The 27,902-nt window shown below is 54.6% G+C and overlaps 1 protein-coding gene across 2 annotated transcripts; it reads left to right on the forward strand.

Annotated features, from left to right (window-relative positions):
• Window positions 1–128: 128 nt before the first annotated feature.
• Safb (scaffold attachment factor B) lies at window positions 129–27,656 on the forward strand. 2 transcript variants are annotated; one of them, XM_028859667.2, is made up of 21 exons: window positions 129–487; window positions 4,240–4,324; window positions 11,421–11,485; window positions 11,567–11,773; window positions 12,892–12,954; window positions 15,044–15,071; window positions 15,933–16,518; window positions 16,938–16,987; window positions 17,529–17,623; window positions 22,980–23,129; window positions 23,206–23,288; window positions 23,453–23,592; window positions 23,674–23,762; window positions 24,733–24,839; window positions 25,233–25,523; window positions 25,813–25,950; window positions 26,041–26,083; window positions 26,741–26,856; window positions 26,939–27,045; window positions 27,170–27,236; window positions 27,350–27,656. In XM_028859667.2, the coding sequence occupies exons 1-21, from the start codon at window positions 299–301 to the stop codon at window positions 27,477–27,479; spliced, it is 2,829 nt and encodes a 942-aa protein (XP_028715500.1). In that variant the 5' UTR covers window positions 129–298; the 3' UTR covers window positions 27,480–27,656. The 2 variants fall into 2 exon arrangements, with proteins under 2 accessions (XP_028715500.1, XP_028715501.1); XM_028859668.2 differs by having other exon boundaries at window positions 26,945–27,045.
• The last annotated feature ends 246 nt before the right edge of the window (window positions 27,657–27,902 follow it).

Here is a 27,902-nt window from a genome sequence, read left to right on the forward strand (position 1 = left end):
GCGTCGCGGCCCGCGCCCGAGGGAGAGCCGGCGAGACGCGCCTGCGCCTTCCCCGCCGACGCGCCCACGGCGCTTGTGCCGAGGCGTCTGAGCGCGCTGGTCTCGCGCCGGCCGCGCCTGCGCAGTGTGGAGTTGCGCCTCAGGGGAGGCTGGAGCGGTTCCCTCTCTGGCGGCGCCATTTTGTGGTAAGAGAGCCGAGATTCAAAAACATAATACTTAATAATTCCAAAAAGCACACGCACGCACACCCACCGACCCGGGTCTGTGTGAAGTGGGCGACGCAACCAGGGTCCCTGGAATGGCGGAGACTCTGTCGGGTTTAGGAGACGCGGGCGCGGCGGGCGCGGCGGCCGTGAGCTCCGCGGCGTCGGAGACCGGGACGCGGCGGCTCAGCGACCTGCGGGTGATCGACCTGCGGGCGGAGCTGCGGAAGCGGAACCTCGACTCGAGCGGCAACAAGAGCGTGCTGATGGAGCGGCTGAAGAAGGTGAGGTTCGCGGAGGGCCCCGCGGTCGCCATGGCGACGCCCGCCGCCGGGTGCGGGGCGGCCCGCGGCCCCCGCGCCGCGCGCCTCCGCTCCGGCCCCGCGCGGGCCTGGGGCAGGAGTTCGAGTCTCCACGCCGCGGCCAGGCGACCACCGTGAAGTAAGGCCGCAGGCGGGAACCCGGGGGTCCCTGACGTCGCGTTCCCCGCGCTGCCTAGTCCCAACCCCAAAGTGGGAATGGGGGGGGGGGACGACGGACACGGACTCGGCCAAGGTCACCCGGCAGGGTCAGACTGTGCCAGGATTCGAACCCAAGTCCCCTTTCGGCCCCCGAGGCCGAACGGGTGGTCGGTTGTTTTGCTTTTTTTAAATGGGAAAATACACAGTGACCCTTGGGGACACGGAACCTCAGGGACCCTCAGGGTTCGTAGACAACCTGAGGAGCCAGCCCAGGGGGTGAGAAGGAAAAGAAAGTTTTCCAACGCTTGGCCAGGACTGGACTAGTGAAGGTGGGAAGAAAGAACGTTTTGTCAGTGATAAGTCGGATGTGAGTTCAAGGCCAGCCCTGGCTACAGAGGGAGTTCAAAACCAACCTGAGTAGCAGAGTTCAAGGCTAGCCAGAGGGTGTCCAAGGTTAGCTCGGACTAACGGGGCCAGGGGGAGGGGCGTGAGGCAAGCCTGTTTCCAAGGGACCAAGGGCTGCTTAGTTGGTAGAGCGCTTGTCTTGCATAGACCAAGCCCTGAGTTCTGCCCCAAGCACCTCCTAAGGCCAGGAGTGTACACCTGTCAGGAGGTGGAGGCAGGGGGATCAGAGGTTTGAGGCCCTGTTGTGATGAGTGAGACCTTGTCTTGAAAAAGTAGTGGGGTCTTGTTTTGTTTCTAAAAAGAGGGCTGGACACACAGCTCAGCGATAGCGTGCTTGCCCAGCATTGCAGCGGCCCTCGGAGGCCCCCCCCCTCTGCTGCCCACCTGGTGGCCTTGGTCTTCTGTCGGGAAGACCTTTAACCCCTTCCGAGTCTGTCCCTTCAGAATAAGTGGGTAGCGGTTCACCTTTAGGGTAGGGCAGGGGTCACGTGGACAGGCTTGGCGTGCAGCCTGGTGCAGGTAAACAAACTCAGTCTCCTTGGGCCACCTTTTGTCATTTGTATGTGGGGACTCCGAGCCCCACCTTGGAAACGCATGCTTTGTGTGTGTGTCACACCTTAGGAAGCTGTCCCTCTAGCTTTTGGACGTTGCCTCCTGCCTGCACACTCGCTCCTGCCTGCACGCTCACTCCTGCCTGCACACTCACTCCTGCCTGCACGCTCACTCCTGCCTGCACGCTCACTCCTGCCTGCACACTCACTCCTGCCTGCACGCTCACTCCTGCCTGCACGCTCACTCCTGCCTGCACGCTCACTCCTGCCTGCACCACTCTGCTGCACACTCACTTGCCTGCACACTCACTCCTGCCTGTCGCACGCTCACTCCTGCCTGCACGCTCACTCCTGCCTGCACACTCACTCCTGCCTGCACGCTCACTCCTGCCTGCACGCTCACTCCTGCCTGCACGCTCACTCCTGCCTGCACGCTCACTCCTGCCTGCACACTCCTCCTGCCTGCACGCTCACTCCCCTCCTGCCTGCACGCTCACTCCTGCCTGCACACTCGCTCCTGCCTGCACGCTCACTCCTGCCTGCACACTCACTCCTGCCTGCACGCTCACTCCTGCCTGCACACAGGACCAGAGAGTTATTCCACCCTCCTGGATCCTCGACTGCTCAGAGGAGATGGAGGGGAAGCAGGCAGCCATGTGAGGGCCCGAGTTCTGTCCCCGCATCCACAAAGAAGGCCAGGTGGGGAGCCAGTTGCAATCCAGTGCTCAGAGAGATAGGTGGCCCTCGGGGCTCACTGGCTGGTCTACCCAAGCCCCTGGACAAAGTGGACGGTGCCTGAAGGACACCGGGGGTGGCCTCCTGGCTCTGGCCCACCAATATGCAGAGAACATCCGTGGATTTGGGAGGAGGCCAGGGTGGGCACCCCACCCCCGAACCCCAGACCAGTTACATTGCATCTTGACTGGAACAGGCAAGCCCCTCACTGGTGTCACAGGACATCCAGGGTGTGGGACAGGGTGGTCAGGGTGATGCCAGCCTGCCTGGGAGGCACCTAGCAGCCTTGGCAGCACCAAGCTGAGGGTGGGCTTCTGGACACTGCCCTTGTAGTGTGTGATCTGTGCTTGCCCCCACTCAGCCGGTTTGTCAGATCTGAGAGTAAGCAGGTCTGCAGTCCTGGCCCTCTGCCTCTGTCACCCAGTTGGTAGCGTCTCCTGTTGTTTTGAACGGGCAGAGGAGCAGCTGGTGGAGGGATTTGCTGAGGTGGCCTGGGAGGAGAAGCCCTGTCACACCACCCCCAAGGGATGAAATGAGACACCTTCATCAGCTTGTCCCTCACCCTGGGGATGTTTAAAAACCGACTGTCCCCAGAGACAGGGCAGGGGCTGCTGGTGGCACTTGTCTCTTGTCCCAGGGCCTTGTCCCTGCTGCCTTACCACCGTGCCCTTCTGCACCACAGGAGGCTCCTGGGGGGCCTGATGGAGGTCTGGGGACACTGTCAGTGCGCGGGCGCTCGCGCTCTCTCTCTCTCTCTCTCTCTCTCTCTCCCCAGCAACTTACTTTCTTTTTTTTTTGTTTTTGGTTTTTCGAGACAGGGTTTCTCTGGTAGCTTTGCGCCTTTCCTAGAACTCACTTGGTAGCCCAGGCTGGCCTGGAACTCACAGAGATCCGCCCGGCTCTGCCTCCCGAGTGCTGGGATTACTTTGAAACATCATCAGGATGAGGGCATGCTGCAGGAAGGTGTCTCACTTCATTCCCTGGGGGCAGCGTGTACCGGTGTTCAGGGAGAGAGGCCTCAGAGCCTAAATAGTCGTAGTTGAGACAGTTGATAGTGAGATACTAGTGTACTTGGTGCTCCTGACTGTGTGGGGCCACTGCTGAGCAAATGATGTCCCTGGGTGTGAAAGGGGACTTTCCACTACTCATAGAAGGGGACAGCAAGGTCTGAGGCCATGACACAGCCAGTAGGTCAGTGTGCCTTGAGGGCAGTCATGGTCTGGAAGTAGCCATTAGGGTTAAGCCAAGGAAGTTGGAGAGTTGTCCCTCAGGGACACTTAAGGTGGAAGAGCCTGCAGCTCTGAGCACCTGCCTCCATGCCTCAGGGAGTTCCCAGGAAAGCCTCCCAGCGGTGCTGGCCACTGTCATTAGGGCCATGAGTGCTCGCTGGGAAAGAGCACTCACAGCACAGGGGTCAGGACCCGAGTTCAAATCCCCAGCACCCTATGGAAATCTGGGCTTAGCCACATGCGCCTGTGACACTAGGTGCTTCCTGGCTGCTAGCCTAGTCCCACATTCAGGGAGAGACACCATGTTGAGGGCCCAGGGTGAAGAGGCCACAAGCACCCCCTCAGGAAAAAGACAACTGAGAAAAGCTGAGCAGAGCTGCCTTCCTTCAGAAAAGCCATCAGGGGATGATGCCAGGGCCCTGGTTCCATGTGCAGCAGGGGGGCTGTAAGTGGGGTCAGGGTGGCAGGTTATAGCACCTGGCTCCAGATCCTTGAGAACCAGCCTGGGCACAGGATGTCCTTTGTGGTTGGCGTGGAGCTGGACTGTGCAGGCTGCTCAAACTGCAGGCTCAGGTGAGCCCCCCAGCTCCTGGAGCTATGGGGGCTGCCTTGCCATCTGCTGTTTGATTGGTTGGCCTTTCTGCTGTCCCCTCAGGCCATTGAAGATGAAGGCGGGAATCCTGATGAAATCGAAGTCACCTCTGAAGGCAACAAGAAGATGCCTAAGAGGCCCAGCAAAGGTATGGAGCCTCTGGGCCACTTAATGCTGTGGGTGCCCTGTGGGTGCAGAGCCTTCAGGACGTCCTGCCTACTTCCCTCTGTCACACAGGACCTGAACATGTAATGGGGGTGGCTTGGGTAGTGGCCTTCGGTTCCATGTGATGAGCCTCTCACTGCCTCTCTGCCAGAAAATAAGGCCCCGTAACGCCAGACCCCCACAGACACGGTTCATTCCCAGCCACCAGAGTGGGAGTCCTAGGCCCTGACAGAGCAGGTTCCCATCCGACAGCCCCGCCCCAGTGTCGCCTACCTCGTCTTGCTATCTGTCCTTGTCGTCTTTCTGAGACTCCAGTCCCAGGAACTTGACAGAATCAGGTGGGTTGAGGCTGCAGGGGATGATGATGTCTCGGTCATTGTGCAGTTGAGCTCTTAGCTGGCGGGGCAGAGGTGGGGGGGCACAGTAGCAGCCATGCTACCCAGGTGGGCCGGCGCCTGAGTGAGCTCTGCTGCTCACTGTGGCCTAAGGCTCTGCTTTGGCCCGTCTATGGAAATGACTTAAGATGGCCCTGCTGGGGAGTGTGCCCAGCAGTCTCCTATTTACTTGCTTTTTGCTTTTTTAGCGAAAGCAAATGTTTGTTTAAATCTTGCTAGATGCATGAGTTTAAGTGCAGAGTTGACATTCCTTCGCAGTTGGAGCTGGCACAGTAGGGTGTACCCACCTTCCTGTGTATCTGGTCACTTCTATGCATGTGCTTTCCTTAAAACCCCAAAGTAAAAAAGACCAGAGCGTGGTGGTGTGGTGGCGTGTGCACTTGGGTGCAGAGGAGGAGGATCTCTGAGTTCAAGGTCAGCCTGGTCTACACAGCTGGTTTTAGGCCCAGACCTCCATGATAAGACCTTGTCTCAAAACAGAAAAAACTGTTCATGGCCTCAGCCCCGGAGCAGTGAGTGAGAGCACTGCACAGGTGTGAGAGCGAGTTTGAGGCCTCAGCGCCCAAATGTAAGCCAGGTGTGGCTGCATGCAGCTGTGCCCTTGGCGGTTGGATGATCCCAGAGGCCTAGCTTCAGACTGTGTGGGAGACAGCTGCTGTCCTGCCCCTCAGGAATGTGCATCTCACACCCGTGTGCTTTACCCAAATTGGTCTCGTTCTGCAAAATCCTTAGTTTGTTTGTTCTCTCTGCGTGCCAGGAACGTTTCTCCAGCAGCTGGCTCTGTGGCATGGTGGCTGGAACTTGCCTAGCATTCCCAAGGCTCTGGTTTGACTCCAACACCACACCACCAAAACCGAAGGGTCACTGGGGGCAGAGGCAGGGTAATTGCCGTAAGTTTGAGGGCAGCTGTCTCAACACTGTCTCAAAACAAAAACATAGGGGCTGGAGAGCCGCGGCGGTTAAGAGCACATACGCTCTTGCTGAGGACCTGGTTTTGGTGCCCAGCACCCACATCAAGTAGCCCACAGTTGCCTCTCCGTCCAGGGGACCCAGTGCCTCTCCTGGCTCAGTCAGCATGGGCACTTGAGGCAGACACACAAGTGAAAACAGAAGTGTAGAAAAAATGTTACTTGAGCCTATGAATGAATTGTCTGAGCCCTGTTTGTTTGTTTTGGTTTCTCTGTGTATCCCTACCTGTCCTGGAACTCGCTCTGTAGACCAGGCTGGCCTCAAACTCACAGAGATCCACCTAGCCTCTGCCACCCAAACACTGGTATTAAAGGCGTGTATCACCACTGCCCGCCATATTTGTTTTTTAATTATGTGTATGGGGGGGAGGTCAGTACAGATGAGCTCAGTCCCCACAGAGGCCAGAAGACAGCATTAGGTTCTTCCTGGGTGTGCGAGCCAGGAGCTGTTCCCCGCAGGAGCAGTGTGTGCTCTTAACCACTGAGCCTGCTTCCCAGCGCACCACGTTTTTATATACGTACTTTATAGTCCATGCTTGTCCACATGCTGTGGCTTGTATGTGGAGGTTGGAGGACAGCTTTGAGGAGTCTGTTGTGTCCTTCCACCCTGTGGATCCTGGGACTTGAACTCAGGCTGTCAGGGTTGGTGGCAGCCACCTTTACTCACTGTCTTAGTGTCCTGTCACTGTGGGGAGACCCCACGACCGTGGCAACTCTTACAAAGGAGAACATCTAGCTGAGGGCTTGCTTCAGTTTCAGAGGCTTAGTCCTTGATCCCCATGGCGGAGAGCCGACAGGTGTGGCGCTGTAGCAGTCACTGGAGAGTTACACTGGGCCTGCTGTGGCCTTTGGACCCTCAGAGCCCTCCCTCAGTGACACACCTCTGCCAACAAGGCCACCCCTCCTCATCCTTCCTCCCCAGTTCCACTGAGGACCAAGCTTTAAAAATAGATGAGCCTGCAGGGGCTGTTTGGATTCTGACCACACCTGCTGTCCCCTTACCAGCCCTGGGCCTCATTCTGTTTCAGCAGCCTGACATCTGTCCTCTGGGCATCAGTGTGCCCAAATGTCACCACATCATTCTGAGGTGGCGATGCACCTCCTGAAAGTTGACTGTTAGCATTCTCTGGCTGTGACTGTGGTCTTGAACCTCTGGGCTCAGGTGCTCTTTCTGTCTCAGCCTCCCAGCTAGCGGGGATGGCAGAGGCCTACTGCCACATCTGGCAGAGGAATACGTATTTTTTTCGAACTCCTTAAGGAGAGACTCAGGATTGGGAGAGCTGGCATTCTAAAGTAGGTGCTGACACAGCCTGCTGTAGCCCAGGCTGTCCTCTGCTTGGTGGTGTGGTCTGGGGTGACCTTGAAGTCCTAGTCCTCTGGCCTCTGCCTCCTTGGCCTGTGAGATCTGGTGAAGTGTGCTGTGTTCTTCCCCGCCCTTGTCGCCTTGGTGGTCGTCTGTGGTGAGCTATGAGGGTGTGGGCACTCTGCAGTGTGGCCAGGCTGCTGCAGCTGGGCTTGTGTGCTGTGTTGTGTGTGCTGCCTGCCTGCTGGGGCTGTGCTGTCAGAGGGGCTGGCTGTGATTGACAGGTGACCTACTCTGAACTAGGAAGGCCCAGGCCCTGTCCTCAGGTGACAGGCTGTGCGTGCTCTTGATGGTTTAATGTGTGTGGTTTAACTCTGCACATTGTGTGAGGGCATGAGTAGGGAAAAACCAGAGTGTTCAGGCCACACACTAGACTACAAGGTGCCAACCACCCCCATTGGCTGTTGGCTTTGCTCATTATAGTACCTCACTGACACAGAACTAGAGCCTCAAACTGCTGCAGCCCCTGCTCACCTTGCAGGGCTGGCTTTATCTGAACCTATGCACAATTTGACAGGGCTGCTTTGACTTGGTGTTTTACCCATGTGTGTTGTGGCCAGAGGACGGGGCTCTGTTCTTTCCTTCCTCCAGCTGAGTGCCTTACCACACAGGCTGAGTGTAAGTGGCAGAGTTCTCGAGTACCTTGTCGTTGGCTTTTGATCAAGATTCTTGGCTGAGAAGTGTGACCTTGCTTCACAAATGAACTCAATGGTTTCAAGTTTTACAAGGGTCTGTCTCAGGTTAGCACGGTGTTCCTCCCTGGTAGGTTTTGCAGAATTTTACGAAGTCAGCATGAACCCCTCTGCAGAGGATGGAGTGGCTGGAGGTGAGCGTGTATGTCCTGGCCTTTTAATCCCAGCGCTCATATCTATGAAGAGCAGCCTGGTCCACATGGCGAGTTCTAGGTCAGCCAGGGCAGCAGGAGAGGGAGGCTCTGTCTCTCTTGGGAAACAAGACTGGGGACGCTAGGCCAATGTGTCCCGAGTGTGGCCTTGCCTTGTGCTTTGCTTTGAGAGTTGTGTTTAGGGTTAGTTTCATGCTTCGGAAAAAAAATCTCAAGAATCATGTACGGATTCTGTGGTGGTCTGAATGAGAATGTGTCGTCGTCCCCCCCCACACACACACACACAGACTTGGGCATTTGAGAACTTGGTCCCTAGTTGTTGCTGCTATTTGGGGAGGTCGAGGGGGTATGGCCTTGCTGGAGGTAGTTTATACTACAGCGAGCTTTGAGATTTGAGTCTGTCTGTTGATCTGTGGTCATGACCACTCCCTACCTCTCAGCTCGGCTGCCTGCCCCTTCCCCTTGTCTGTATGTCTGCCTCGCTGCCATGCTTTCCTGCAGAGATGGGCACCTCTGCAGCCACAGTTAGCTCTCCTTTGGTCATGATGCTTTGTCACAACAGAGAAGTAACTAAGAAGGGTTTTGAGGTAGGGTGTTGTTATGTAGTGCTGACTGGCTTGAGCTTACTGTGTAGTCGGGCTGGCCTTGATATAGAGCAGGGCACTCTGGCTTCCACACGTGCACATTCATGCACACATACAAAATTTTTTGGGTTTTGGTTTTTGTTTCTTTTTTTTTCAAGACAAAGTTTCTCTGTGTAATAGTCCTGGCTGTCTTGGAACTAGCTCTGTAGACCAGGCTAGCCTCAAACTCAGAGATCCACCTTCCTCTGACTCACAAGTGCTGGGATTAAAGGTGTGTGATGGCCGGGCGGTGGTGGCGCACGCCTTTAATTCCAGCACTCGGGAGGCAGAGCCAGGCGGATCTCTGTGATTTTGAGGCCAGCCTGGGCTACCAAGTGAGTTCCAGGAAAGGCGCAAAGCTACACAGAGAAACCCTGTCTCGAAAAACAAAAAATAAATAAATAAATAAAGGTGTGTGCCACCACCAACTGACACAAAATTTAATAAAGACGTTAAGGAGTCCAGCAGCCCCACAGAAATTACTATAGTAGAGATATGGCCAAGTGCCGTAGCTAAGAACATTCTGTACTGTTCCAGAGTAGAAAGGAAAAACCCTAAGACTTAAGGAGTCCATTGCTGCTCACTCCTTGGAGGGAAGAGCTATGATAACAAAATGGCACTTTCCCAGGCTGTCGGAGCTGGTGAGTGCGTGTGGCCAATTGTCCACAGGATGAAGTAAAAGAACAGAGGTGCACAAGATCCCAGGGCCTGGGGTGCATGGGCAGTGTGAGGTGAGGTTCCAGCTGGGCTTGCTGCCTCATTCTCATGACCAGCACCCAGGCCAGAGGCAGAAGGATTGCATCAAGTTTAAGTTAGCTGGGCCGACACACCTCGGTTCTGTCAGGAGACCTTGTTTCAGACTGAGTCCAGGAGGGCAGTGTGTCTGCGTGGTAGAGCATCTCCAGCACTGGGGAGATTGGATGCTGGGTGGCCTGCCCATGTGGTGGCGTGCTTAGGTGTTTCCTTATACCCAGAGTCCTGTGGGCTCTGATGCAGAGTCCTATGGTGGCCACGCAGCTGCTGGGTCCCTGCTCTACTTCCAGACTGGCTTCTAAACTGGTTTTAAGGTTCAAAGTGTGTGTGTGTTCCCAAGTGTGAACCCATGCTCAGTACCATAGAACAAGAGACAAGCATGATGAACTCTTCAGTTGCCAGCCCTGTATTCAGTGTGGTGAGTAGTGGGATTCTGCTCAGGGCGCTGGAGTGCCACAGAGCTCACAGTGCAGGCTGGTCACTGCCATGGGGCTGCCAGGTCTGCACAGCTGTGTGACCCTTGCCAACCTAAAAACTATGTCTTGCCTACACCCTGCTATTCTTAGATACATTCTTACAGATCTCTGAGATGGCTCCATGGGTAAAGGTGCTTTCAGCCAAACCTGGTGGCCTGAGTTTGATTCCAGGGACCCACCCAATGGAAGGAGAGAACCAACCCCCACAGATTATCCTAGTACCTCTACATGATACACGTGTGTGCTGTGGTGTTTATCATGTAAATGTGAAAACCAAAACTTGAAAAAGTATTTTCTTCACAAATAAGTAAAATGCAAACCCTGAAAGAACTTGGTGCCCATGGCTGGTGAGGTGAGGAGAACGGGGAAAAGCCAGTTGAGGTAGGAGTGAAGCTTGTCGTGTGAGGTGGGATTTGAATGAGGGACACACTAGAAGCTGTCACCTGAGGAGGGAGAGCACCTGCACAAACTACTGGTCTGCGTAGAGTTGAAGTTAGCCTGACCAGACAGATTCAGATTGCAGCAGATGCTTTTCAAGCCAGCGGAGAAGGGCTGGAGAGACGGCTCCGCCGTTAGAAGGTGGGCTGCTCTTCCAGAGGACCCAGGTTCCACTCCTAGCACCCACATGGCTCACAGCCATTTCTGATGCCTCCTTCTCACCTCCACAGGCACCCCACACAACGTGGTGCACACATGTTCTTGCCAGCAAAACATATATGCACATAAAAATAAGTAGATAAGTTTTGTTGTTGTTGTTTGCTTTTTAAAGAGGGCCGGGTGGTGGTGGTGCACACCCTTAGTCCCAGTCCTTGGAAGGCCAAGGCATGAGGATCTCTATGAGTTCCACGCTGGCATGGTCTTATGTAATTAGAACCTGTCTCAAGGAAGGAAGGAGGCTGGAAGGTCTGTGTTTTCAAAACAAAACGTGTCTTGCCCAGAGCCTGTCCTCAGCGTTCACTTCACTTCAGCTCACTGCACCTGTGGGTGGCCAGCAGCTGACGGCAGTGCTGCCCAAGTGGTGCTGGTTTGCTTGGTTGGTTTGGGTTTTGAACACAGGCTCGGTATGTAGCTCAGGCAAGCTTCCACCTAACTATCCTTCTGCCTCAAACTCCTGAACTCTAGGGTGATAGAGCTGGGGAGGCAGGCCATGTCAGGATGTGAACAGTCAAGATGGCGTCTGATCCCCTGAAACTGGAGTTGCAGCTGATGGTTGTGTGTCCTGGAAATTGAACCCAGGTCCTATGCAAGAGCAGCCAGTGCTCTTAACCACGGAGCCAGCTTCCTAACCCTATTACATTTACTTTATTTATTGGTGCGTATGCCTGTGTGATTAGAGGACACTTGCTGAAATCAAGTCTCCTTCCTTCATATGAGTTCCAGGGACTGAGCTCAGGTAGTCAGCCTTTGGTGACATGTGCCTCTTCCCTGCTGAGCCCTCTTGCTGGGCCAGCGTGTGCGTCCTTTGCTGGCCTGTGGTCCATCTTAGGGGATTCTCCATTCTGTCAAGTTGACCCTAAGCATCCTGACAACAGTGCACCGAGACCCACCGAGAGAGACCTGGCTAGGGTGAGAGGCCAGGCCTGTGCAGTGAGCTCAAGAGCTGGGGACCTGCAGAAGCTCAGACTGTTGGCCTCATGCCCACGTGCTGTCTCTTCAGGGAGGAAGCCAGAAGACGAGGGTGTGGAGGACAACGGGCTTGAGGAGAATTCTGGGGATGGACAGGTATGTATTACCTTTTCAGTGGATGAAGAGAGGGAGAGCCATGGTGGTGGCATGGCCATGACGGTGTCTTCTGTGTTGCAGGAAGATGTGGAGACCAGCCTGGAGAACCTGCAAGACATGGACATGATGGACATCAGTGTTCTGGACGAGGCTGACATTGACAGTGGCAGTGTGGCAGACTGTGTGGAGGAAGAGGAGGAGGCCACGCTCCCCGAGGGCTTGGCAGATAGCACTGAGCTGGTGGAAGGCGACTTGAAGGGGCTCCCGGAGCCGCTGCAGGAGCATGCTGTAAGCAGCTGGTGCTGGGAGGGGCACTAGGTGGCCTGGGTGGCAGAGCAGGGTCACAGGGTCAGCTGCTGATCACTCTCCCTTAGGGGAGCCTGGGCTGTAGTGTGTAGTACAGCCGGCTGGAGCAGTCAGCAGCTGCTCAGAACTGCTGCCCCCGAGGTGTTCAGCCCTGACAGGGATTCTCCACACAAAGACATGTGAGACCATAGCAAGGTTGTGATAGCTTAGACTGGCATGCCAGGCACTGGGCGCCCTGTTGCATCCTCAGGCACAGACACTGTCATTCGTAAAACTGTCAGGACGTCCCCAGATAATTCATGTGGCTTTGGTGAGTGACAGTTGAAGCATTCACTGCAGGGCACAGGCTCAGGCCTCCAGGCAGTCTTGTGCTGAAGGATTTTATGGTTGATGTCTGTCTGGAGAGAGGAGAGTGGGCCTCTGGCCTTCCCAGGACTCCTGTCCTGCCGGGAGCATTCTGTTCCCTGCGGTGAGAGCTGGTGGAGCCTGTCTTTGTAGGCAGCACACTGGATTTGAGTGGAGCGTTAGGATACAGACAGGGTCTCAGAATCTGCACCTAAAAGGCACAACCCAAGTGCCCACCCTGTCGAAGACTCCCTGTTGCAAAGTAGCACAGGAGACCAAGGTTTTGGAGTGGACTGGCTGGTGGGGGCCAGTTACAGTGTGAAGAAAACCGTGGCCTGGGAACATCAGCATGAAGTGTGCCAATGCCAGTGTGACCTCAGGCCGGCCATCAGTCCCTTCTGGGCTTTGGGCACCAAAATTCCAGGTTTGATGAGTAAATGGTGTGGTGCCCTTGCCACACACCTGCAATTGTGATAGATGCGCACAAGCAAACTGTACCTGTCACTGCCCCTCACTGTTGCTCTGTAGGGCCAGACGTCAGTGTCACACCCAGGACCAGCCCCCCTCACAGCCAAGCAGACTTGCCAGCCCCTGACCTAGAGTGGCAGCCGTGCCTGTCACAGCAAGTGCTACTGTTGCAGTCACAGAACAAAGTGGTTTCTTCCACCTCACTACACTGGGCGACACTCTAAGCCACAGAAAAGATGTTGGGATAGGCACTGTCCCTCACCTATGGCATCACAAACTATCAACAGGTAGACGACAAGGAAGCCATGAACAACGTGGATACGTCGTCATCTGACTTCACCATCCTGCAGGTAAATTGTCACACTTCTCAACTGTACACTCAGTAGTCCCTGCTTCTAAAAGCCACCTCAGCCACGCCACATTGCTTGGCAGCTGCATCAGCTAGGGTCGTCTGCCCAGACGGTGAGTTCTGGAGGCCCTAGAGGACAAGCCTGTGGCCTCGGCGGAGCTGGAAACACACACTAGACTCTGGCTGCAAGTGGGAAGGACCTTGCCCGAGTTCCTGCCTAGGAGAGGCTTAAGGCCAGTGTTCCTCGGTGGCTGTCGATGAGGGTGAAGCCCCTGGCCCATCCCAGCATGGCAGGAAACACACTAGGGTAGATGTAGGCCTTTTCCTTTTGATTGTCCTCCAGAGTTCGGGATTGGGGTTGCCTCTGTGAGATGAGGGTCAGGGGTACCGAGCTAATGTCGGGCTTCCTCAGCAGTAGCCACGTGGCAGCCTGAAGGCCTGTTTGGTTTTCAGAAGCTGTGGCCACTGCCAAGCGCCTCACTTGGCTGGTGATGTATATACTTGTGGGGCCAAGCTTCATGCATTTGGGACTGGGGCCATCCGGTCTGTAGGTTCACTGTTAGAGAAGGACATTGGGATAGGGTCTCCCTGAGAAGGGATGGGGTAGGAGGGGTGAGGGTTATAGCCTTCTCCTGCTGCTTGTGGGGCAACTCCTCACAGACACTGCCCAGGTTTTCCAGGTAACTATGATGGTTGATGTTTGGTGATGTCCATGCAAATATTAAACTTTAGAATCAGCTGGGTGTGGTGGCGCACACTTTTAATCCCAGCACTCAGGAGGCAGAGGCAGCAGATCTGAGTTCGAGGCCAGCCTGGTCTATATAGTGTGTTCCAGGCCAGCCAGGGCTACATAGTGAGACCCTGACTCAAAACAGGAGAAAAAACGGAGAACAAGGTGAGCACTAAGGGGTGAGGTGGGTCCATGTGGGTCCTGTGCCTCCTAGGGAAAGCTGTGAGGAAAGGAGCCTTGGTGTATGGTTTTCTGGTGCGCAGGCCGTTGCCTTTGCTTCACGGAGATGGCACTACTTAGAGCCTGTGTCTGTCTGCCTTAGCGTCCTGTTCACATGAGACACTGCAGGATGAAGAAGTTCCCTCAGTGTCGCTCTGCCACACTGCTCCTGTGTCCAGTTCTAGAGCTTAGTTTGCAGTGTGGGCTAGTCCTGAGGGGGAGCCGGCCAAGCCCTCAGCCTCCTGAGGTGTTCAGCTTGGACCTGTCGTCTCCAGTGAGGGCTGGGACACCAGGGACAGGGATGAAGGAGTGGCTGTCCCAGCCGGGTCAGGCAGCCTCCCTTCTAAGAGCACCCAGGGCACCAGCTTGGGGTACAAACCCACTCACAACCCTTGCCTCACTCACAGTCTGTCTAAAGGACACTAACATGCCGGGAGCACAGGGCCTTGCACGCTTGACTGGCGTTCAGAGTGCAGTGTCTCCTTGGACCCTAGGTGGTCCTTAGAAGGCAGCAGCAGAGCCTGAATCAGAGTGGCCACCAAGAGAAGCCCAGGCTTTTCGTGCAGGCCTGAGGGCGTGAGACCTTGCCTCTGGAGCCAGGGGCCCATTGCTGTGGGGCCAACCCCTGTGGGGCCTGGAAAAGGCACCGTTGGGCAAAGCAGAGTGCAGCTGGGAGGGTAGGGTTCTTGGGACAAGTTGGGTCATCACTGAGGGAGGTGGGAAGTGCCCTGGGTGGGAGGGGAACTGCCATTGCCTATTTCCCCTTGGCCCTAAATTTCCAGAAAGTCAGCTCGAGGCTCCTCCAGGTGAGGAGAGTGCCAAGAGGCTTGTCCCCAGCAGTCAGACACACGTGGAGGAGGGCGAGAGCCATGGTCCCCATCTCCAGTTCAGTCCCAAGGGACTGTGACCACAGGGAGACAGGAGGGCTCCTGGGTGCCCTGCAACAGGATCAGCAGCAGGTCTGGGGCTTCGTGAGGCTGAGGCCAGCAGGGCAGGGCTTGCCTTGTGCAAGCAGGGCCACTCCTCTGGGTCCACGTGACCCCCGAAGTCCCAGGGGTGGTCAGCCTCCTTAGTCTCCGTGAAGGCCATGGTGGGGTGGGGCTGGGCCTGGGCAGCCTCTCACTTGTGCTTTCTGTTGCAGGAAATGGAAGAGGCAGCCCTGGAGCCAGGTACTGTCCAATGCAGGGCTCAGCAGCGGGTTCTGCCCACAGCGGGGAGGCTCATGCTAACCACTGGTTGCACTCTAGTGTGCATTGCTCTAGTGCTTTACAGTCCAGAGCACATCAGGACCATAGAGATTGGAAACCCAGCCGTATCACAAGATCTGTGCACGTGGCCAGCAGCCTGTAGGGCATCCTGCCCGCATGGCAAAGACTTCGGTCTCCTGCCTTTAAACATAAGCGCTGGCATGAAAATGCCCTCGCTCCAGTGAACAGAGCTCTGTGCCGCCAGCAGATCTTGTGATTCCGGCAGCATGTCACCGTGTGGTGTTGGTACAGGCAGTGCAGGTAGCATAGGGAATGTCACGTGACTATGACATGACTGGATCCCCCCCGAAGAGGAGTGCACCTCTAAGAGAGAATCTCAAAAAAACACTGTCCCTCTGGGCTGCCAGCCTCCACACGCCAGAAGACCCGGCGCTCCGCACGTTAAACGATCTGTAAGGAAGGCAAAGCATCAGGCAATTAGTGATGCATGAAGGCCAGGCACTCAGTTTCGCACTTGGACGCAAGCTGAATTGAGAAGAGTTGGTTCATACATTGACACAGTGCACAGAACGAAGACTCAAGACTCAGAAGGTTGTGGGGTGAAGTCTCCGGGATGCTTGCCTCTGCCCTTAGCACAGGCTGGGGGCGCCATGGCCAAGGGCGCAGGTAGAGTGCAGGCGCTGTGTAGCGGGTTTTCCAATCTCTGTGTAGCCAGCAGTTCTGTCGGTGTGAGCGGGGCCGCCGCGCCCGAGCCGCAGTTGTGATTGCTTTATTTCCCTGGTGATTAAACCTTGTGCCATTCTATTCCTGTTAAATCCGTAGAAAATGAGAAAATACTCGACATTTTGGGGGAAACTTGTAAATCTGAGCCAGTAAAAGAAGAAGGTTCGGAGCTGGAGCAGCCCTTTGCCCAGGCCACGAGTAGTGTGGGGCCAGACAGGAAGCTGGCGGAGGAAGAGGACCTATTTGAGAGCTGCGGACACCCGGAAGAAGAAGAGGAGGAAGAGCAGGAAGAAGAGCAAGAGGAGGAGGGAGATTTAGCTTTGGTCCGCAGCAGCGAGTCTGAGTCTCCAAGCACTCGGTGTCAGTGGAGCGAGGCAGACGCCCCGTTAGCAGTAGTGAAAAGGGAGCCGGCGGAGGCGCCGGGTGAAGTCGCGGGCGCAGGTGGAGGCCCTGGGACGGAGCACGAGCCTGTAGGGCTAGAGGAGCCAGTTGAGCAGAGTAGCGCAGCTGCCCAGCTCACGGAGGCCGCCAGCCAGGAGCTGGCGAGAGCGCCCACAGCAGCCCTGAGCCCCGAGCCCCAAGATAGCAAAGACGACGTGAAGAAGTTTGCTTTTGACGCTTGTAATGACGTCCCTGCAGCTCCTAAAGAGTCCTCAGCCAGTGAGGGCGCTGATCAGAAAATGAGGTTTGTTGATTCTCAGTCCTAGACCAGATGCTATCTCCTTTCATTGTCACTAGTGACACATGAGCTGTTTAGAGCCTGCAGTCGGCAGCCGCGCTGCCCAGCACTAGCTCCTTCAGGCAGTTTCATTTCTTGTTTATTTTACACTGGTTCTGTAATCTTTTTTTTTTTTTTTTTTTTCCCTCAACCTGCCACGGTTGTTTGCTTTTTAATTCTTCTTAATTATTTTAGCCCGGCAGAAACTTAATTAACTCCTGTGGGTATGAAATCTTATGTTAGGTCAGATTTCCAAACCATGTTTGTCGGGGTGTCCTTTTTGAGAGCTAAGTGCCGGGTAGGTATGCAGCTTTGGCGGGTCCTTAGGGCTGTGGTTTTGTCTCTTGCATGCAGCCCTCTTGAATGACACTGTCTCTTGTCTCTAGTTCTGTCGAAGAAGACTCGGATACAAAGAGGCTTTCCCGAGAGGAGAAGGGTAGGTCCTCTAGGTGACACCAGTCTCCTAGAGCGTGTGGGCCTCAAGTTCATCTTGGCCTGTGTTTCGCCTACACATGCACACATGCAGCCCACTGCAGTTGGCAGGTGCCAGAGCCCCTGGTTAAAGTCACTTGCCGAGTGGCCTCTGGTGGTTAGGCCCTTCCTTCAAGCACTGGGGAGACAGAGGCAGCGGGAGGGTGGCAAGTTCCAGGCCAGCTAAGTTATCTAGTCAGGTCCTGTCTGAAAAAAGTGTGTAGGCTGGGAAATGGCACACACCGACCTGCAGTGGCTGCTTTATGGACAGAAGCCATCTTGAGTTTGGGTCAGTTCAGCCATTCACAACTGCCTGGCTGCTGGAGAGCCTGAGGTCCATTCTCTGTTGTATATACATGCCACTGCCCTCTGTGGCTAGACCAACACTGTTGTCCTGGACCTGGCCATGCCGTTGTGTCCTGGGCACATGTCCTTAAGTGCTGGGAGTGGCTGAGCCTGGAGCTGTCTAGACGCTGAGGTTCTGACCAGAACTTCCTTTTGTACAGGTCGCAGCAGCTGTGGTAGGAATTTCTGGGTTAGTGGCCTTTCGTCCACGACTAGAGCCACTGATCTGAAGAACCTATTCAGCCGATACGGCAAGGTGAGCAGCCACTTCTCAAGAGGGAACAGAGACGATCTTGCTTTTCCTAAATGTCAGTTGTTCAATCTTACCAATAAAGACTCGGGAGCCAGGTGCTGGGGTGAAAGCCTGCTAGCTCAGAGAGGCTGAGAAAGCACCCCACTGACCTTCCTCCTCCTCTGTCATCCCAGAAACCTCCTGTCCCCTACCATCTCAATCATGTCCTTTCCCACTCCATGTCCCTCCCCCCCACTTCCTGTGTGTGTCTCTCTCCATCCTCCTGATACCCCCTTATTCTCTATGGTTTTTTTCTTGATAATTTTATGTTCACTTCCTGTCAACTGGTTGCTTACTCTGCCTCTAGCCCTATGGTTGACTTTATTTAATCCTGTTTACAATATTCAATCAGAAAGCTCTTGAATTAAAGGTGTGTCCTAGGACTGAGCCACACTACAACCAGAAACAGGTTTCTCCAGTAAATAATGCAATCTCAGTGTTCACAGAGTGATCAAATATCCTTCAAGATTTCCCCCTTCTTATATATAAAAAGGAAAGGTTTTTTAACTCTAACAGTAAAACTATTTACAATAATGAAGCTATTTCTGCCAAGCTTTTCAGTGTCCAGCTTGGTTGTATTTAGCAGTCTTAGGATTAAGTATTTTTTAGTGGAAAGTTCTGGAAATGTCAGTCTCATATGAACTCAGCAATTTGAATGTCCTAAAACGTTTGTAGTCCAAAGCTGATCTTTGGTGGTGGTTGTCAGCTTAGTGGCAATCCTAGCTCGGTAGAACACCGCAGTCAGCCCAAAGGCGTCCACTGTCTGTGCAGGGCCTGGCGGCAGAAGAGGCGTGGTGCAGTTTACCCCGTGGTGAGCCTTACCACAGTCCAGTGTGGATTCCCATCATCTCCTTGGAGGCCTCAAGGGAGTGGTCACGGCTTATTGTAGAAAACTTGAAACATTTTAACTGCAATATTCAGCAGCTCTCTGGAAGGGTCGAGGACCACAGTCTATTAAGTACATCCGAGGTAACCAAACTAGTTCCTAGTTACCTGCTTCAGACTCAAACTGAAAAACACATGCAGGAAGCTAGATGAGGCTTATTTCTAGAATGAGTTAGTGCTCGGTCTGACTGCTAGTATCATGACAGAAAGTTAATCTGAGATAATATTCAGAACTTAAGAAAAGTTTTAGAGCGTCAAATGAAAACCGAAAGATGATGAGGTTAGTGATAATAGATAATATCTTTGGTTTCCTCTGTCCTCATACCAGGGGGCTCTTCTGATATGAGACAGATTTTGGATTTTCCTTTAAGAAGAAGGCATGGCTTCAGAGGAGAGAGCCACATTCCAACTCCAAAGCCAGCTTTTATTCTTGATTGACTTGGGAGCACTTAAAGACCATCTGCCACTTATGTCTGTTGAGGGCAGCAGAGACAAGAATTTGGGCAGGCTAGGCACATGGTGGGGAGAAGAAGGGAGAAGTGACAGCCACTCGGGCAAGACAGTGGCCTGGGTGCTGGGGCAAGTCTGGGGCTCTGAGCTGGGATTTCAGGCCGGTCAGCTAAAGGCGGGCGATACCACTTGGGTAATTTATTCTTTTCTTGCAACGTTTTCTCTTAATGATCCCTCCTTTTTCTTCAGATGTTTCACTTGTCTAGTGGTCTTCAGATTGTGTGGTATACCTGTAATGTGCTTTATATTGTAATATGTAAAAACCTGTTTCATTTTTCTTTTTTCTTTTTTGGTTTTTTGAGACAGGGTTTCTCTGTGTAGCTTTGCGCCTTTCCTGGAACTCACTTGGTAGCCCAGGCTGGCCTCGAACTCACAAAGATCCACCTGCCTCTGCCTCCCAAGTGCTGGGATTAAAGGCGTGTGCCACCACCGCCTGACTCTGTTTCTTCTTTCTAGAGACATGCTGAAGCATTGTCAGTCTTGATTTCTACAGATATCTCCATAATAGCCATAACTTGAATCAGCCTTTTCAGTACTTAAAGCAGCTGCCCATTGAAATCCTGAAAATGTATCTATGCTATGGTGCACATATCTTAATTTCCCAAACTCTGTACAATGAAACACATCCATGTGCCAAATTTCATTCCTTTGAGTACTTTTTGGGTTACTTCCTGCAGGTAATGGAGTCTGGTTATACAAGGAACAAGTAGGTCATGTTCTTGTAATTTCCTTTGGCTTGTTGCCAAGTGATTTAAAAAAAATCTTTCTTCAAATCTTTGCTGTTAACATGGTGTTTCTTATGAAATTCTCAGTCTTCTACTACATTTCCTATTAATAGCTGATCAATTTCATCATCACCTTGTGCTAGAAGGCTTTATTAGACCCATATGGGATCTGATAATGTTTTATATATAAAGGACGATTCCTATTTCTGATTACTTGTTGTAGTTGAATAAATAGTGAAGTTAATTCTAAATCATCTGGAATAATTTCAGCAGTTTCAATATGTAAAACAACTCTTTCTGAATATTTAGAGTCAGTTACTAAGATTTAGGAAAATCTAATATAAGAATGGCATACAGCTCTAATTTTCTTAACTGAATCATAAGGGCTTTGAGCCACTTAACTTATTTTTCCTGACTTATAGCCTGCCTTTCCTGATTTATTTTTATCAGTAAGAGAATGTAAGGACTCCAGAAATTGGTGTCCCTTTTACTATATGTGGGAGAATACAGTTAGTTCCTTTTATAACTGAAGTCTCTTGCTTTTGGAATATTTGTTGTTAGTCTCTCCCAAAAAAAAATTTCAAGCTCTTTGCCAATGTTCATTTTCTGTCCATAATGACGCTATTTCAGAATTAGTAAAAGGTACCACAATTTCTGCTGGGTCTATTCCTGCTAATTGAAAAAGTCTCAGTTTTCCTTTCAGAATCAATTCAGTGGGCATTAAGTCTTAATTGATCTGTGGATGAGTTTCTCCAATCCTGACAGGGACTGATCAAACCAAAATTGATACTGGGGCTTTCGGGAGGCCCCCTAAGGCATTTCCGGATGGCAAAGGATTACCCCACCCCACCCCACCCCCGTCCCTGATTGATCTGCATTCATTAGTCCAATGCCGGCCTTTACCATACTTTCTGCACACTCCAGAAGACTAGTACCTTCTGTTTGGATTATCTCTGGAAAAAACATTGTCTGTATGAATGCCTTGCCTACAATCCCCTTTTTTTTTTTTGTTTTTGTTTTTTGTTTTTTTTTGTTTTGTTTTGTTTTTTGTTTTTCGAGACAGGGTTTCTCTCTGTAGCTTTGGGCCTTTCCTGGAACTCGCTTTGTAGACCAGGCTGGCCTCAAACTCACCGAGATCCGCCTGCCTCTGCCTCCTGAGTGCTGGGATTAAAGGCGTGCGCCACCACCGCCCGGCACCTACAATCCCTTTTGCTTACCACAATTAAAACATCTGACATTTTGATTTTTCTTAAAGCTTTTAGAAATTACTTCTATCAGAGTAGCATCATAAATGTGAAATCCAATATTAGCCATATATCTACCAATACATTTGTATTTCTACTAATCCATTTGTCTATTGATGCTAATCTAAAGGCCTAATCACCCTTTTGCATTCTGAATTAGCATTTTCAGAAGCCCGAGATTCAGTTAATATGTGTCTGACTTCTGGATCTGATACTACTCTATTTACAGCTGTAGTCAATCTTTGTAAAAAAAAAATCAGTGAAGGCTTCTTTTGGGTCTTGTATAATTTTAGTAAATGACTCAGACCTCTGTCCTGTTTCTTCAGCCTTGTCCCAATCATCCATAGCTCTTAAATGACATAGCGCCAACGTGTGACCATCAAAGTCAAGCTGCCTTGGTATCGCAGAGTATTGATTTTTCACCTAGGCACTGATCTTGGGAAATACTAATACCTCTTTGTACCATGTCTGCCATTGTAACTGAGGACCAGCTTCCAATATTGCTGTTGCCAAATCTTTCCAGTCTTGGTGGGTAATTCTGTTCTGAGTTGCCCATGAACTTAACATCTGCTTCACAAAGGGTGAATGCATGCCATATGAAATGACTGCTTCCTTAAGTCTCTTCAAATCTAACACTTCTTCAGGATCCCAGTTAACTTCTGCATAGCCTTGCGGGGGTGGTGCCTGTCATCTGCTGGTCAAACTAAGGTTGGTTTTCTAATAACATTGGGCCGCCCCTCTTCAGTTTTATTATGCAATGGTGTGGTAGATTCTTGTCTGAATTCCTCTGTCTGTGTCTGAGTATTTTCCTTGACAAGTCTTTGTAAGGCTTGTATCTTATCAATTCACTTTTCATATTTGGCACAGAAAACCACTGTGGCTATTAAGGATAAAATATGAATTATCAGACTAATGGTAATTATGTCGGTCTCAGCCAAGTCATTGGTCGTTTCATTTTCTGCCTCTACATTCAAGCCATTTAGAGTCCCACTGTACAGGGTCCTAAAGCCGTATCCCATCCCTAATGTGGGGACGATTTCCCCTTTCAATAATACTTAACTCTCCTTAAGGACTTCCCAGGTGTCTCAGCAAACTGGGTGACTTCTCAGTTTGTCTGCAGCTGGCGTGATTTCTCTGTCCGTGCCCCACATTGGGAGCCAAATGTTTTTAGCAAAATCTCAGTTGTTCAATTTTACTAATAAAGACTCGGGAACCAGGTGCTGGGGTGAAAGCCTGCTAGCTCAGAGAGGCTGAGAAAGCACCCCACTGACCTTCCTCCTCCTCTGTCATCCCAGAAACCTCCTGTCCCCTACCATCTCAGTCAAGTCCTTTCCCACTCCGTGTCCCTCCCCTCCACTTCCTGTGTGTGTCTGTCTCCATCCTCCTGACTCCCCTTACTCTCTATAATTTTTTTCTTAATTTTATGTTCACTCCCTGTCAGCTGGTTGCTTACTCTGCCTCTAGCCCTATGGTTGACTTTATTTAATCCTGTTTACAATATTCAAGCAGAAAGCTCTTGGATGAAAGGTATGTGCTAGGGCCAAGCCACACCACAACCAGAAACAGGTTTCTCCAGTAAATAATGCAATCTCGGGGTTCACAGAGTGATCAGGTGTCCTGACTACACAGGTCTGTGTCCTGGGTTATTTTGGGGACAGACTGGAGCTTGCTGTCAGGGCTGGGTTCTACATGAATGTGGTACTGGCTGTGACCACCGGGTGGCTTCGCGTGAGCCACCTCTCATCACTGATAAGTGTCACCATCATCTGTGTTTGCCTGCTTGTCTCTAGCTCTGTGACTACGCCAAGATTCAGTCCCGTGTGGGACTGTCACTCCCACATGCACTTTAAACCTTGCTAAAGGAGCTCAGCCAGAGCCTCGCATCGCACTCTCCCTGCGCGGTGATTGCTGGGTCCGTGCCTGCAGCCGTATCCGAGGTGGTCTGCTTCCTTCCAGGTGGTGGGGGCCAAGGTTGTGACGAACGCCCGAAGTCCTGGAGCCCGCTGTTATGGCTTTGTCACTATGTCCACAGCTGAAGAGGCAACAAAATGCATTAGCCACCTGCACAAGACTGAGCTGCATGGCAAAATGATCTCAGTGGAGAAGGTAACTGGTCACGTGCTGCCGTGGCTCTGGCACTGGAGCCAGGGCGTGGTGGCAATAGCTTTTGACTCTTCCACAGGCCAAAAGTGAGCCTGCTGGCAAGAGAGTGCCTGACAGAAGAGATGGAGACAGCAAGAAGGAGAAGGCCGGCACCAGTGACAGGTACTCCTGCAGACCACCAGAGCTGTGCGCCCCTCCTGCCACCAACCACTGGCATGTGCCAGAGATGCCCTCGATGCGCACACAATGGGCCTCCTCCTCCACCCACGTCCTGGGTAGCCGTCACCTCCTGAAGGCTTGCGCTGAGGCTTGCGGGTCACTCCTAGGTCAGCAAACCTGAAGAGGGAGGAGAAAGCCGACAGAAAAGACGATGCCAAAAAGGGGGATGATGGGAGCACAGAGAAGAGCAAGGACCCGGATGATCAGAAGCCCGGGCCTTCGGAGCGCTCGCGGACCACCAAGTCAGGTAGGCGGGGACGCGCATGCCCCTTCATGTGCGTCCTGCAGCGACCTTCCGAATTCAGCTCTGCCCTCCCTCTGCTCACAGGAAGCCGCGGCACCGAGCGCACTGTGGTGATGGACAAGTCCAAAGGTGTGCCTGTCATTAGTGTGAAGACGTCCGGGTCCAAAGAGAGAGTGAGTGTCAGGCGACAGACTCGGTGCTCCAGGGGTCCGAGGGACGCTTGCTGCCTTTGAGAACGCAGAGAGGTGGCGAGGCTTCTAGAGCAGCCTGCCTGCCGCTGCTGCTCTCTCGGATGGCCGCCCTGTGCCGCCTCCTGGAAGCCCACTCTTGGGACAGCTGCAGACCTTGGTGGGTCCTGAAGTCTCAGAGCCTGACCACCTTAGTAGATGGGTCTGGCGTCCCCAGACCTCCCCACTGTGCCAAACCACTAGAGGACCATGTCACGTGGCACCGGGGCCCCTGGGCCACGGGAGGCTTCGGAAGGCGGGCAGGCTAGAGTTGGCATGTTTGTGCAACCAGGACTCTGAGGTTGGCGGAGCCCAGCATGGCACACTGCTGAGTGAGAAAGGCCTGTCGACAGCCGTCCCCCAAGATTTCCGGCCATTCCCACTTGTGTTGGTGTCTTAAGGGGGTGGCTTCTTGCTTCAGTCCTACTGAGAGCAGCTAGAAAGCGGGAAGGGGAGGGTGGGCTCCAGGGGACGTGGCCAGCGCTCCATAGGCGCTCTCACTCCCGAGGAGATGGTGCATATGGAGGAGGGCCCTGACCGGGAAGGGAGGGCAGATGGGTTTAGCCAGGCCGCCTCAGCTGCGGGCCAACCGGGGTCCGGCAGTGAGACCGCGCTCTGGAGAGTGAGTCTCACTGTAGTTAGGGAAGGCCGTAGAGCAGCAGGTCTGACTTAGCCAGCCGGGTGGGGGCTCGCGCTTCTCAGTGCAGCATGCTAGAGCCTGAGGCAGGACCGTGTGGTCCATCCTGGGCTAAACGCTGAGAGCCTGTCTGCAGGGGAGAGATGGTGACTCTGTGTCCTTTTGAGCCGTTGCGTTCTGTTGGGCTCTCCTGTGAGCCCGGCTCCATCAGTGACCGACCGCCTCTGTGCCGGGAGCCTCTGCCCTCCTGCCCTGACCGTCTTCTGTTTACCGCACCAGGCCTCCAAAAGCCAGGACCGAAAGTCGGCCAGCCGGGAAAAGCGGTCTGTCGTGTCCTTTGACAAGGTTAAAGAGTCCCGGAAGTCCAGAGACTCGGAGTCGCGGAGGTGAGCCGTGCTGGGAAGGGACTGGTGGCCCGCTGGGCGGGTGGGCACCTTGAGGGCCTGTGCTGAGATTGGCGGCCTGCGCAAAGACCACAGAAAGAGGCCGGCAGGGCAGGGACGGTGGGGTGTGCCGAGGGCATCTCACTTGCCGAGGAGGATCAGGAAAGGCCCGGCACTGCTGCCGTGTGCCTGTCGAAATGCAGTTTCTGAAGCGGCCTTGCCGCGGCGGGTGTTTAATTAAGATGGGCGCCAGGGCAGGCAGGCTGGGGTCTGGGCATCGGGCTGGGCTTGGGGAAAGGTGGAGGAGGAGGGGAAGACAGGAGGTGGCCGCTGCGGTGCCGGGGACCCACGCACTGACAAGTGCTGCCTTTGGCCCGGCCTGCCCTCCTCACACAGGGAGCGGGAGCGCAGCGAGCGGGAGCAGAGGCTGCAGGCCCAGTGGGAGCGGGAGGAGCGGGAGCGGCTGGAGATCGCCCGCGAGCGCCTGGCCTTCCACCGCCATCGGCTGGAGCGCGAGCGCATGGAGCGGGAGCGGCTGGAGCGCGAGCGCATGCACGTGGAGCAGGAGCGGAGGCGGGAGCAGGAGCGCATCCACCGCGAGCGGGAGGAGCTGCGGCGGCAGCAGGAGCTGCGCTATGAGCAGGAGCGGCGGCCTGCCGTGCGCCGGCCCTACGATGTGGACGGCCGGTGAGCAGCCGCCCGGGCCTCAGCCCGAGCCTGCCGGGACGCCACGGGCGTGGGGGGCTGGGGTAGAAGGCCGGCAGGCGCCCCGTGAAGTGGCTGCTGAGTGGGACCTGTGAAAGACCCGGACGCTCGGCACCCCCGGGGGCACCGAGGCAGGAGCGGGGTGTTTAGTCCAAGGATGGGTTACACCTTCCACAAGGGGAGCTCCTGCCAGGGCCGTGGTTGGGACTTGGGGCCCTGCAGGCTCTGTGCAGGCCCCGGTCGCCTGCCTCATGTCCTTGCCTCGTCTCAGGCGCGACGATGGCTACTGGCCGGAAGCCAAGCGGGCTGCACTGGATGACCGCTACCACTCGGATTTCGGCCGCCAGGACCGCTTCCATGACTTCGACCACAGAGACCGGGGCCGCTACCCCAACCACTCCGTGGACAGGTGAGCCCGCGTGGGCCCGTGGCCGTGTGGGAGGGAGGGCTCTGCACTCTGACCCTCCCCGTCCGCTCTCACGGAAATCACCTTTTCTAGGAGAGAAGGTTCGAGGTCGATGATGGGCGACAGAGAAGGACAGGTGAGCACGGGCACCGCTGCAGCCGTGGGACCCCACACACCCAGCCACCGCCGCTGCCCTCCCTCCACGCGGGCTTCGGCCGCACGGTGCCACCCCACTGCCGTCTCGCTTACCCTCTCGGTTTCCCATCACCGAGCTGGCCCGGGGTCGCCTGCAGCCGATGGCTGGGGACCGGGAGTGGCCTGGGTGGGTCTTCGTTTGTCCTGGAAGTGTCACTCTGCAGAGGAGGACAGGAGACAGACGGGGGCGTTTGTGGTCAGGCAGGAGACGGGGGCGTCGGGAAGCGCGCTGCGTGCGGTGCGTCGGGTCTTTGTCGGGCAGTCAGCATTTGAGCTGGGTGTAGTGGCTCCCGCTCCTCACCCCGTTCGGGGGTAAGGCAGGAGTCACTGAGACTGAGGTACAGCCTGGGCCGGAGTGAGGCCTTGAGCGAGAGCTCGTCGTGTGGCTGTGGGCGTCGGTGTGGTGCGGTCACTCGGTTGTCGGTGTCTCACGCTTGAGAAGCGCGGGTGCCGTGCATCGGCTGGGGCTCCTTCCTCGTAAACCTAACCTCCCGGTGAGGGAGGACGCTGGGACCGCGGCCACACACTCTGGTCCTGAGCTGTGTCCTTGTGTCGGGGGTCAGGGATGACGCTCACCTCCCCCTTCCCTTTGGTCCAGCACTACCCCGAGCGCCATGGAGGACCTGAGCGCCACGGCCGGGACTCTCGCGACGGCTGGGGCTACGGCTCCACCAAGAGGATGAGTGAAGGCCGGGGGCTGCCCCCTCCCCCCAGGTTTGTGTCCCACCCCCCACGGCCGGCCACTCTGTCCGCCGCCCCGGGGTGGCAGTGCAGGTCAGTGGTGTCTCTCTCCAAGGGGCAGGCGTGACTGGGGGGAGCACAGCCGGAGACTGGAAGACGACCGGGCGTGGCAGGGCGCGGCCGACGGGGGCCTGATGGAGCGCGAGCACAAGAGGTGGCAAGGTGAGGGCCGGGGGAGCCGGGGCCCCGGGGGAGCCGGGCCCGGGGTGCGCTGGGGCCGGCTGAGACCAAGGAGGGCTGTTGGCTCGACCCCTGCCAAGCTGCCCGCTTGTGCCTCGTCCTGCAGGCGGTGAGAGGAGCATGTCTGGACACTCGGGGCCTGGCCACATGATGAACCGCGGGGGCATGTCGGGGTAAGCGCCACACTGCCCAGTGGGAGCAGGGGTGCCCTGTAGTGGGGACCTGGGCACGGGGACCGCTGACGCAAGGTAGGACCTCAGGACAACGGTCCCGGGCTTCTTCTTAGGCGTGGCAGTTTCGCCCCGGGTGGAGCCTCGCGTGGCCATGTGATTCCTCGTGGAGGGATGCAGGGAGGCTTTGGAGGCCAGAGCCGGGGCAGCAGACCCAGTGACGCCCGCTTCACCCGCCGCTACTGAGCACCTGTGCCACCAGCTGTGACCTCCGTGTCCTGACAGGACTTCTCCCACCATTGTACAGAGGATTTTTTTTTAATCTGCTGCCATATTGTAGCTTGTTACAATGTGAATTTGTTTTCATTTTGGTTTTTGTTGCTGTTTTTTGTAATAAAGGTGTTTCTGTTCATGTGCCCTTTACTTCAGTCAAGCTTGGCCTCATTTTCCTCAGAAAAGAGAAGTGGTACTCCACTAGCAGCCAGAGCTGGTGTCCATGGCTGCCTGTCCCATTCTGTGTGGCTCAGCACCTGTGGCCTCGGCTGGCTGCCTCAGTCCTGCAGATGGGACAGTCGGCCCCCTTGGTCCCGTGTTGTGAGCTCAGCCTTGTGCCCCCCATGCTGGTTAGCATGAGGGACATGCAGGGCTGCCCTTCCTGGATAGACCTAT

This window comes from Peromyscus leucopus, chromosome 22 (assembly GCF_004664715.2).
Source record: "Peromyscus leucopus breed LL Stock chromosome 22, UCI_PerLeu_2.1, whole genome shotgun sequence".
NCBI classification, from domain to species: Eukaryota; Metazoa; Chordata; class Mammalia; order Rodentia; family Cricetidae; genus Peromyscus; species Peromyscus leucopus.